At 44.4% G+C, this 12,957-nt stretch overlaps 1 protein-coding gene across 1 annotated transcript in view; it reads right to left on the reverse strand.

Annotated features, from left to right (window-relative positions):
• fhdc1 (FH2 domain containing 1) overlaps positions 1-12,512 on the reverse strand; it is a gene marked incomplete at both ends in the record, with an annotated part of 30,342 nt that extends 17,830 nt beyond the window's left edge. The window contains 4 exons of the mRNA XM_080760505.1: positions 4,945-5,006; positions 10,575-10,796; positions 11,596-11,842; positions 12,430-12,512. Coding sequence (XP_080616631.1) covers positions 4,945-5,006; positions 10,575-10,796; positions 11,596-11,842; positions 12,430-12,512 — 614 coding nt within the window. The remainder of the gene's footprint in view (positions 1-4,944; positions 5,007-10,574; positions 10,797-11,595; positions 11,843-12,429) is intronic.
• Between the last annotated feature and the right edge of the window lie 445 nt (positions 12,513-12,957).

The following is a 12,957-nucleotide window of genomic DNA, read 5'->3' on the forward strand; positions in this document are numbered from 1 at the left end:
CCATGATCAGCCTTGCTTATTCATGTATGTATCTGTGGCTGCTTCAGTAAAATCTGACAGCTATGCCAGGGTACTATTCCTATGTTAATTGGTGCTGTTGACGCTCGGCAGCTTTTGTAAGACGGTGTATGGTTGTTTTGGTTATTGTCATGTCACGTGCATGCCGCTCAACAACTAGTCGATGTAGTGGTTTCTATAATTCAATATTCCAATATTTTTGGACACAGAATCGAATGTTTTATGGTCATGAATCATGATTGCATGGATGCGCTGACCAGGCTTATAATAATGAATATGTTGTCGGAAATCACTATGGGAAAAATGGGCTTTTCTAGATCTTGTGCAACGATAACATGGCCGCCGTAAAAAAAAAAAACTGTTTTCCCACTACTGAAAGCTACTGTACTTTTACTGTGCTGGGAGAAGCCCAAAGGAAGGTTTTCTGGCCAAGACAATAAAGTTCCATTCTTTTCACTTCAGTGAAATAGAGATTATCACCTGGCCAAGGCATTCGTCGTTGCCCAAAGGTTGCCTGGGTGATCATTTGTTTATCAGATATACCCAATACCTAATTACAGCAGGGAGCCAAGCTGTCTGGGAAAGGGTCTGTCAGTCTGTCTGTGTGAGTCTCAATGCCCAGTATAGGCCACAGAAGTACCCTGTCTAGTTCATTCACAATATAAAGTGAAAACATAATTTGATCAATGCCATGGTGACAGCTGTTTGCTCATGGTTACAGATTATTTTTTAGATATATTTGGGGCTTTTCCACCTTTATTGAATAGTACAGTTTAAAATGACAGGAGACAGGGAGAGAGAGAGCCTGCGTTGCGACATGCGACTTGTTGCATTAGACGTCCTACATGTATGTATGTGGTATACGCCACTAGGACTATAGCCATCGGCACACCATGGCTACAGTTTGAGCACCTACTGGCAGCTTCTGCCATAAACTAAACTGTTGCACTGTAAACGAGTGTACAAATGGTCCTAATAAACCCCTCTTGATCTTGATTCTTGTGGTATGTACACTCTCATTAAATGAAAAATGCACACTCATGATTTCACCCCTCCCCCCCCCCCCCTTACATATCAGTGTTGATTTTGACAGCAAATGTTGATTTAGTTTTAGTCATAGTCTTTTGACTAAAATTTCATTTATAGTTTTAAATCACATTTTAGTCATCTGAAACGTTTTAGTGTCAGTCTAGTTAAAAAAATCATCAGGTCTTATCATCATACATCATTCATACTGTACATTATCTCATTCCTCACCTTCGTCTTCAATGTTTGTATTAACACAATATTTGTGTCGACTAAATCTACAGTAAATTGAGTCGACTAAAATGTATCTTAGCAGGCCATGATGACGTCGTAATGCTTTATTTTTTTACTTAGCTGCATGCCGGAAAAAGCAGATCTACAAACTCACAACGCGTCGTCCTGCACGTTGTAGATCTGCTATTTTCGGAATGTGAAGCTATACTTCTTCTCCACTAGTCCCTCCCTAACATTTTAGTCTCGTTTTTATTTGTCGACGAAGTTGTCAATATATTTAGTCTTAGCCATTCATCATAGCTTGTTTGTATTAATTTTTAAATAGTTTGTCAGTGGAAAAAGGTATTTGGCAACGGACATTTTTCATCGTAGTTTTAGTAGACGAAATCAACACAGCTTCAATCAATCAGGACAAATAATCAGTGGTTCAGTGTGGTAACCAAGTAACGAGAGACCATACGTCTACGTGCATGCAGAGTGTGATGACCTCACGGATCGTGCTCAGATTAGTGGTGTGTAGACAATGACAGTCAAATGTGATGGAAATGAGCCATATGCAAATGAGCTGCCACGCAAATAAGAGTCAGACCTGCCTTCGTCAATGCAGTGCAACACTACATGGTAGAGTACAGTACACACAGTGAATACACCCACGTTACGTAATGAAGAACACACACACGCCAGATTCATTTAAGCCATTAGAAGACCTGAAGCCGATTCTAAAAAAGATCTTCTAAAACGTATATTGCTATTATGTAATCAGAACCTTTTCATGTCAAGGACACCCAAAATTATATATATTTGGCCACTCACCCCCATCTCAAAATATTTTGTTCCCGGGACCTCCAGAAGTAAAGATTTGAGTTAAAAAATATATTCAAAGACTTGCAAAAAAAAAAACCATACGAGCTTGTAGAGCTATTTATATATCAAAGGATTGTTGTAACATTTTGTATTTGTACATTACATATGATATAACAACAGAGTGTGGAGGGGTGTTGTCCAGGGGTTTTCTTTGTTTTTTGACTGCTAGTTGTGTTTTGTTTTTTCTTTGTTTTTTCTTGTCTTTTTCTTTTGTGTAAGTCAGGTGAATTTTGTATGCTTTATTGAAAATCATTAAAAAACTTTGATGACAAAAAAAGAAAAGCGAAAGTGTAAAATTAGTGGTTAACACAGATGCTTTCCCGGTTTGAATGGGCTAAGCCGGGGGTTCTCAATTGGTGGGTCGCGACCCCTCGGGGGGACCGCCAAATTATTTTTGGGGGATCACCAGATTATTTTCTGGCTTTTGACACAACTGGACTCCTAAAACAGTGAGCGTTTTGTATTCCCAAGTAGGGACGCCATGCAGGGTGAAACAGGTGAAACGGGTCTGTGGGGTTTAGATAAAAGTATTAAAAGAGCTTGTGACTAAATAATAATGACGTTGGCTCCGTTGGAACACAGGTTATTATTACATACAGTATAACAAGGTTTCCACCCGACGGTGACGATATGCAGTACCAACTATCCATTCTGTTTCGTATACTCGTCGTTAAAACATTATGGGGGCGGGAATGTTTTAAGCATTACGTTATACTTTAGCTATTGAAAAATAGCAGACCTATAGGTCTGCAAAAAAAATAATTAATCGTGTAAATGCAGCACAAATCTTTGAAAATTTAACATATATTCTTTCAGAAGACTTTTTATTTCATTTCATTTAAATGGGTTGAATTGGCTTCCGAACTCAAATGACACACACCGCCATCCTGCATGAGATTGCATCATCAGGGAGCGTTAGACCTGAAGCAGGGGTGTGTGCTCAGTGAATATACATTTAGAAACTCCTCTGATCAAACCATGAATCCGTTCAGTCTGAGCAGCAAAGTCACCCTTGGGGCCAATTAACATTCATTTTGGCCTCCTCCGAGTGGCCAAACAGGAGGACATGGTATATAAAGAACGGAGCGCTGGGACATTTCCTGCAGGAAATGATTTCCTGACACCGAACTAGCCTCCTGTATCTCTCTCTCTCTCTCTCTCTCTCTCTCTCTCTCTCTCTCTCTCCCCCACTATCTATCTGTATATCTATAGATCTACTTCACGCAGTACCGTGTCCTTTCTTTCTTTCTTTCTTGCTCTGTTTTATTGTCTCCCTCTCCATACTGTGAGGGCCCCTAAAGCCCCTCCAACGCGTGGCTTTCAGACATGTCAGACATGTGGCAAACCAAGTCTATATGGACTGTATTGTTTGCTTTAAGCGGTGACGTCATGGGGCAGCCACAGTGGGCGCCCCTCACTTCACGCAAGTGTGATTTTTCTCATGCTCTCTCTCTCTCCTTCTCTCTCTTTATCTCTCCTTCTCTCTCTCTCTCCCCCTCTCCCTACCCCCCTCCATTCCTCCCTCCCTACCCCCCCTATCTCTCTCTCTCTCTCCCCCTCTCTCTCTCTCTCCCCCCCCTCTCTCTCTTTCCCCCTCTCCCTACCCCCCTCCATGCCTCCCTCCCCCCCCACTCCCCCCCCCTCTCTCTCTCTCTCTCTCCCCCCCTCTCCCTACCCCCCTCCATGCCTCCCTCCCTACCCCCCCCTCTCTCTCTCTCTCCCCCCCTCTCTCTCTCTCTCTCCCCCTCTCCCTACCCCCCTCCATGCCTCCCTCCCTACCCCCCCCTCTCTCTCTCTCTCTCTCTCTCTCTCTCTCTCTCTCTCTCCCCTTCTCCCTACCCCCCTCCATGCCTCCCTCCCAACCCCACCCCCCCTCTCTCTCTCTCTCTCTCTCCCCCTCTCCCTACCCCCCTCCATGCCTCCCTCCCTATCCCCTCTCTCTCCCCCTCTCTCTCTCCCCCCCCTCTCTCTCTCCCCCTCTCTCTCTCTCTCTCTCCCACCACCCCTCCATCCCTCCCTCTCTGTCATTCAAGCCACTGTTCTTCTCACGCTATAGAACATAAAGAACTATGACGGGGCACTTCGTAACACTCTCCCGCCTCTCTCTACCCTCCTCCGCACTCGGGAGGAGTGTGAGACGTCACTCCTCGTTCTGTCTCTTGTCCCCTCGCTGTGTGTGTGTGTGTGTGTGTGTGTGTGTGTGCGTGTGCGTGCGTGTGTGCGTGCTCTTGTTATCAAGCTGCCTGACACTTGAACCCGTTACACAACCGTGTTGTGTTGGGGAGACCAGGGGGGGACGCTCCCCTCCTCTCCTGTCCTATCCTGCAGCGATCAGTGGAGTTGTAACGATATGCACACGCTCCGCTGGGCCCCACCCCAAACCCACCCTCCTCCACTTGGGGCCGTCAGCAGCTCAATCCCCCCCAGTACTGGACACACATTTTCTAACGTAAAAAAAAAAACAGACGTTTGTTTGAGGGGCGCTATAGCCCCCTCCTATGTCCAGCTTTCCGGGGTTTGTGTAAACACAAAAGTGAAGATGGAAAAGTGAGTGACGCAATACAAAAACGGTCCGACTCCTTAACAGTTCCCCCGGTTTCACGATTCATATACCTCACTGTACCTCACTGGTTCTCAAAGTGAGGTATATACACTCGTGCTCTGGGTTACTTTGATTTGTATACTAGAGAGTTATGGGGTTTCCTTGAAGTGAAAAGGTCTGAGAACCAGCGGTATTTGTGACGGTATATATAGCAGGTCGACATGAAGTCGAAGGCATGCAGACAGACAGTGTATACTTACTTCTTGAACTGCTTGAGGAAGATGCCAACGTTCATGCCCCTCTTGGAGTCCAGGATGCTGATCTGAAAGCAAAGCAGCACAGAGACCAAAACCACTGAGTCTCCAGGGACTGACAAGCCAAGTCAGGGCAGTTCGTGTGACTCTGATTCATAGTTTCTGTCACGTCTTTCCTTTCCTTTCCATCCCGCTTCTATAAAAGGGCGAGGTCGCAGCGGACTCGCCCGGCAGACTGCTGGGCGAGTGCTGGCGCTTTGGCATTGGGGGAGGCATTCCAACATATGGAATGCCAGGTCAGCTCCATATATGGAGATCTAAGGGTAGCAGTGGGGGCTGTGTCTTGAGTGTACAGGGTTTGGTGAGGTCTGGCCATATATGGAGCATGTCTTGAGTGTACAGGGTTTGATGAGGGCAGATCAACATGTGGAATGCCAGAACAGGTCAGCACCATATATGGAGATCTAAGGGTGGCCCAGGGGCCGTAATTTGAGTGTACAGGGTTTGATGAGGGCCCAGGTAGGGCCAGGTCTTAATTTTCGGGCCTGTTGAGAACTGCCGGGCACTAATAAGTCCCGTCTAGAGTTTGAATGGACAGGTATCAGTCAAAAGGGAGACATCGAAGAGGAAGGGCGGGTGGGGAGGGATCAACATATGGAATGTCAGAACAGGTCAGCTCCATATATGGAGAACTAAGGGTTTGAGGTCAGACGTAGAGTTGCTGGCCGGCTCCATATAAGGAGATCTAGGTGATGATCCAGTCTTCTCCATGTATTGTCATCCAGGGTTTGATGAGGTCATCTTCATGTATGGAGACGGCCATATATGGAGCGTGTCACTATAGGCATGACGGACTGACGGCCATATATGGTGACGTGATGTGTCATGAGGTGTGACGGGCTGACAACCATAGATGGTGGCGTGACAGAGTCACTGACAGGGTCACTGACAGGTTTTGCAGGTTTTCATCTGCGACCTATACGGTCACAATTACTATTATTATTATATTGACATACTTACATAAGTGTTTTCTTGCCCCCACATGTTCCCTGTCACCTGTGTGACACCTGTATACAAACCTGTAACCATGTCACCCTAACAGAGCGCACATGCACGCGTGCAACATGCCACCCACCATGGGAATTGCCGCCTTGTGTTGCCATCGAGTGAATGGCGAGGCGGTACTGTGAGTTCTGGCTAAAGGAACCGTCTCCGAGGCTAATTATAGACTTTAGCCACAGCTGTGGGTTAATGAAAGAAATTGGAACGCGCGCGAGAGAGAGAGAGAGAGAGAGAGAGAGAGAGAGAGAGAGAGAGGAGAGGAGAGGAGGGGAGAGACCTCATCGGGGAGATGTTTTGATCCAATCGAGGTTAACTTGTCTGAGATGCAACTATTGACAACTATTGTCATGAAAGCAGCTAGAAATAAAGGTTGGCAAGAATACACTGTTTAAACAATACAAATATTTGGATATGTACAGGGATAAACTGCCTTAGCCTACTGGCAGTGTGCACAAGAAATCTGGCACTGAGATTAGCCACAGGCTGGCGTACTACATACTGTACATGCAAATGGGTCAAATCCTGTTCTAATCTGGCCCATTTAGGCCTGACGTCGGAATAAAAAATAACGTTCGCTCTGAAAGAATATATATTCAAAGATTTGTGCCGCATTTTTACCATTTTTCAAAAATAGCAGATCTACAAGATCATATGACCTTGCAGATTTGCTATTTTTCAATAGCACCCAGTGGTTCCCAAACTTTTTTGCCCGTGACCCAAAGCAGAAATTCTCTCCGGGGACCCAAACTGGTGAAAATAGCCGATCTACAAGCTCTACAACGCTTTATGAAGTTATCCTGAAACAAATCATAGAGTTTTGCTTTAATTCATGAAAACCTTTGCTCTTTTTGGGAATGTTTTTTTTTTTATTGTTTTGAAATAATAATAATCCAAAACCTTAGGGATAAAAAAATAAAGGGACCCATAAGGCCATAAAAATTTGTCCGTGACCCACAAATGGATCCCGACCCATGTGTTTGGGAACCAGTGTCCTATAGCCGATCATAGAATCCCAACAGAGCTTCTCCACCTGTTGCAATGCCGGCCTTCCTGACGACACAAGCTGCCAAACAGGGTAATTGTTCTGTGTGTGTATATACTGTATGACTGTACACTCTAATGGTACTATCTAATTGCGACCATAGGAACTACTAGAGAACTTCTCAGCGGACCCAATTACTTAAGGCCCTCATCAAACCCTGTACACTCAAGACATTGCCCCCGCTGCCACCCTTAGATATCCATATTATGGAGCTGACCTGTTCTGACATTCCATTATGTTGATCTGACCGACTGACCTCATCAAACTATGTACACTCAAGACACGCTCCATAAATGGCCAGTACAGAATTCATTCCATAATGTTGATCTGACCCCCCCATCGCTTCTCACCCTCAGGGTCGAATACTGTAGTATTAGTATACTGTAGTATTACACTGACATGTATGATATCTGCTCCTAAGCGATGTCTGACCTGCACAAGAGACTGTACACACAAATGACTATTTGAATATCTGCTGCTATTTAAATGCTGTTTTATCACTATTTTACATTGCTATTTATTTTAGTATTACGTTTTTTTTTTATCCATGCACCTTACATTTTACATATGTGGCCTGTTTTCCTTGTCTCTTTATCTCTCAATGCTTTCTCAGTGCTTCACCCCTTCTTGAAACCGCTGACAATGTGAGCTTGTATGATAAAAGAATAGCACGCACCATTCTTTTAACGCCTGTAAATCTGTGACGTGCATGACAAAGTGTCATTTCTCAGCTTTCCAACTGTCCAACTATTTGGGGCGCATACTTAGTTTAGACTAGTCATTGGTTAGACATGGGTTAAGGTTAGGTTTAGGTGTGCTGACCCGTGGGAGGTTAGGTTTATAGGGTGAGGGTTAGAGATAGGTTGTAGTTGTTGTAGGACTAATGACTGGTCTAACCAATGGCTAGTCTAAACCAAAAACTGTCTAAACTAAGTACTGCACATGTCTATTTCACTAAAGACGACGCACAAAAGGGGAGACCGCAACGTCGTGTCACGACATATATATCGGGGTGCATACTTAGTTTAGATTAGTCATTGGTTAGACATGGGTTAAGGTTAGGTTTAGGTGTGCTGCCCCGTGGGAGGTTAGGCTTAGGGTGAGGGTTTGAAATAGGTTCTAGTTGTAGGACTAATGACTGGTCTAACCAATGACTAGTCTAAACCAAAAACTGTCTAAACTAAGTACTGCACCCTATATATCACGATAAAAAAGCACTCCACATTGCTGTAAGATGGCCAGAGATCAGTGGTGGGAAAAGTACTCGCATGTTTTACATAAGTAAAAGTATCAATTATGTAATATAGTACAAAAGTAATGGCATCAAAATCTATTTAGTATACTAAAATACCAAAAGTAGAAAGTACTCATTATGCAGAATGTACCATTTCACAAGTGTAAACAAAAAAAAGAAGCCTGTAGATCGGCTAATCGGCGAAATGTATAATGGAGCTGAAGTGGTTAACGCATGTTTTATAATGATAAATCAAAAAATCTACAAAGTAACTAATAACTAAAGTTTTCAAATACATGTAGTGGACTAAAAGTACAATATTTGAATCCAAGTCGTATTGGAGCAGAAGTATAAAATAATGGAAATTAGTAAAGTGCAAATACCTCAAGTTATTTTGCACCACTGCCAGAGATTATGGCCTGCTTGCGTCAGACAAGAGACAACCCTGGTGTGTCTGTGAGCACAGCACAGGAGGAGGCTATATTTGAAACCCCCCGGTGGCCCAGTAAAAACCGTCAGCGTTAATATGATCTATTTGTAACTCAGAGAGAGTATAAAACGGAACCGAACGTACGGCGCTCAGAGTTGAATTTAGGCCGAGGATTTTACTGTGTATATGCGGAGGTTTCCAAGAGACTTCTGTGTGTGTTTTACAGTAAACCTGCGTTACACACTATTGTGGGAACACAGAAAAGGGTGTCGCGTCGTGACATAAGTGTCCCTTAAGCCTCACACGGATTACTTTACCTCTCACACACATTACTCTCCACGAGCGCACATTGACGGGTGAACGCTATTGTGTTGGCGATAAGTACAGGCAGCCTAAATGTATTTCCTCTTCTACACTTCTCTGAAGAACGAGGGTGTGAATTATAGCCCCTTAAGGGGGAATTTGGCTTGTCAGTATTATAGGTAAGTGGTTCCCAAAGGTGTGCCCTTGGGATTTTGTGACGACCACACATTATTGTTGTCAATGTAGAAAAAAAAAGTTGGTCCATATTTACAGAGGACCTTCCAGACCTGCCATCTCTATTTTGGGCATTCTGGTGGTGGTCAAACACCGTACTGTGTAATTGTTGGGGTCCTTGACATGAAAACGTTTGAGCACAAATGGGTTACACGTGAGGATTTTAGAGTGTGGGCAGTCCCGCTGTAGATTGTAGCGTGAATACATTTAGATCATTTGAGCAGAAAAGGCGTAAGGATTGGCAGCATGGAGACCCAGCAGAGGAGTTTGGCAGGAGTGGGTTCTTGTCCATCTGGGATAGACATGGGTGGCTAGACATTGTATGGCTTAATTGTGGGCAGAAAAAGAAAAAAACAACTTTGGAGATATTTATTTTTGGCATTCTTGGCAGAGGAGGACAGGCACGAGAGACGAGACGGGAGTTGGATTTGAACCCGTGCTCTCATGGCCGCAGGGAGAGCTGTGCTATAACTGGCTGAGCCACCAAGGAGAAGAAATTCAGCTAAAAATCACTTGTGTGACCTTTGTTTCTTAAAGTGTGTGCATTCACTAATGTATACCCATACAATTTACACTTCCATGGATTAAACCATCCTACTCCCAGGAGTGCAATAGATGCATTGTTCACTCCTGTACACTGCTTGTAGAAGCGGCTTTCCCCACAAACACCTGGGACAAGTTGTTTGTTTTACTACTGGAGCAGTGGTTCTCAAACTGTCTGTATTATTGTTCAATATTATGCTTCCTGCTACTGACACCACATTTTTGGTGTTTCTGTCTTAGCCCATTTTGGGCGGGAACCCCTTTTGGTGTTTTAAGCATTATGTTATAATTTAGCTATTGAAAAATAGCAGATCTACAAGCGCTCTATGAGCTTGTAGGACTGCTCTTTTAGAAAAATCGTGAAAATGTGGCGCAAATTTGGAATATATATTTTTTCAGGACGTTTTTAACTCAAATCTTTGCTTCTGGGGGGTCCCTGGAACAACATATTTTCAGATGGGGGTCGGCAGGCCAATTACATATAATTTTTGCGGTCCTTGACATATATTGAGCACCACTGACCTAGAAACAAGAAAACTGGAGGATTTAGGAGATTTTGGGTTAACTTCTTTTTATTTTAGACCTCAGAAATACACCCGCCAAGTGATACGTCTATCGACCGTTCTGGAGGTATCGTTGTTGTCTGGCAGAGACCTACTTAACTCCATATTCTATCTTTTTTGTGTTTTTTCATAATTAATGTGACAGTGTTGGACTTTCCACCCCTACAGGGGACATACATACAGCCGTACCGTACCGTACAGGGTGTCCTGGTTTCCCACACTCACCTCGTCCTTGCTGCTCTCCCTGAAGGAGCGTGAGCGGGCGATGAGGGCGGGCCGTCCGCTGAGGGGCGGGGACTCCCCCCGGCCCACCCCCCCCGCGGTCACCCCCGCCGGCCCCTCCCCCTCCTCCTGCTGACCGAACAGCTCCTCCACGGAGCGCACGTCGATCTGGTACTGCTGCTGCTGCCGCACGGACATGGACCAGATGTTGGGCCTCCCGCGCACCTGGACACAATCAAGTCACAGTTTTATCCGAGATTCAATCGAGATTCAAGATTCAATGATTTATTTGCCACGTCAACAAGGTTGATCGGAATTTGTCTTGGTTCATACTCGACGTATACAGACAACCATGGATACACAAACAAGAAGGACAATACAATACAAAAAAAACGGCAGCATAGGCAATTACATTCAGTTTTTTAAAGTGCTATTTAATGCATATTTCTACGAGTTCAGATGTCTAATGGCTACGGGGTATAAGTGCTATCTCTGAAGCGAGATGTTGAGCTCTTGATACTTCTATATCTCCTGCCTGATGATCCAGAGTGAGATATCAAAGAGTGAACAAGTATAGAGTACAGGCAGAGAGGGCAGAGAGTACTGGCTCAAAGGAACTATAGGATAAGAAATGAACCTGGCATCTTTCTAAACAACATACTACATCCAAATGTGAATTCTGTACGTTTGAAACGGACACGAGCAGGTAAGCAATGAACCTAACATCTGTCTAAAACAAACATGCTACTGTATCTAAATGACATTCTCAACACCAATTCTGTTGGTTGAGAAAAACAAATACAGTGTAACGTCTCTGTCGGGTGGAAAAAAACCTCATGTGTCCAAAACCTGTTACTTTTCAGGATTCAATCAAAAGTATAGCAGAGCTTGTGAACCTGCTATACGTTTGATCCTTTGACACTGTATGATCAAGTAGGGCGTTCAAAAAAACACAAAGAGATGGACATAAGAGGTTTCTGTCCGACATGCTACAAAACGTAAATACAAAACAAAAAACTAAAACCTTCTCCTCCGGGATGGGCTTCCAGAAGAAACTCCGCACGCGCCGCTTCTTCCGCACGCCGTGACTGGCCGGCGGCGTGGTGGAGGGGGGCAGAGGGGGCGGGGGAGGGGGCAAAGGGGGCGGGGGAGGAGGGAGGAGGTGGGCGGAGTCTGACTCATGCTGGGAGGAGCCGCCCCGTGCGTCGAAGGCGTGCATGGAGGACATAGGGGACGGGTCGGAGGTGCTGGTCGGCGTGGAGGTGCAGGGGCTGTAAAAATAAAAACGTCATTAGTTGGTCGCTTCAGTGGTTCTCAAACTGGGTTTTTTTAGGTTTTTTTTAGCTTGTAGATCTGCTATTTTGGCCAAATCTTTGAATATATGTTCTCTGAGAGCGAGCTTTTTTAACTCAAATCTGTGAATATATATTCACTAAGAGCGAGCTTTTTTAACTCAAATCTTTGAATATATGTTCTCTGAGAGCGAGCTTTTTAAACTCAAATCTTTGCCTCTGGGGGGGGGGGTCTCTGGAACATATTTCAGATGGGGCTATCTGGGATAATTACATATAGTTTCTGGGGTCCTTGACATGAAAGGTTTTTCAGAGACATTTTAACTTATGCAAAGATATGACTGAAAATAATAATAATCAATTATAATGAAAATAAATTTCCGTTAATGTACTGTATACCATGGGCCAAAACAGGCCAAATATATATTAATGTGATACGTTGTGAGCTTGTACAAATTATGCACAAGCTCACGACATATCGCATTGCATAATATAATAGTTGCGATGGTCTGAAATCAATTGCGATCAAAGGCGACGATGCAATGAATATCTTTTGCCAATCCTACGTGGAGACGCTGGAGAAGCTGCTTCCCTCGCTGCTGCAGGCCTCCGTGTCATTGGACGGAGACGGGCCACTCATCACAAGCATCACAGTGGGGGGACGGGGACGGGGGGGACGCCTCCTCAGTCCCGAGGGTGAGAGGTCAGCATAACGAGCCTCGTCACAAACCACCTGGTCACGGCGCTGCAAAGTTCTCGAAAAATGATTAACAAAAACAAAAAAGTTAAAATGAACTATATAGCTAGCTTTCTTTCGGTCGTATCAAGTCGACTCCGAAGTCTTCTTCACCATGAGGAAACATCACTGTATCGCTTTTGCCCAGACGTCAAAAATGTCCGTGGTGGGGTTTACGGTGTATAGGAAGTATCCACTTCGTTCTCAAAAAGTTCTCTAAAATTATAAACAAACAAAAGGAATGTTTAAAATGTAACTAGCTGTAGCTTTCTTCAGGTCGCATGCTATAGGTCAACTCCGAAAATGTCACGACGATAAAACATCACTGTGTGTGTCGCCACCGCCAAAATGGCCGCCG

This window comes from Protomyctophum bolini (assembly GCF_963924005.1).
Source record: "Protomyctophum bolini genome assembly, chromosome: 3".
NCBI classification, from domain to species: Eukaryota; Metazoa; Chordata; class Actinopteri; order Myctophiformes; family Myctophidae; genus Protomyctophum; species Protomyctophum bolini.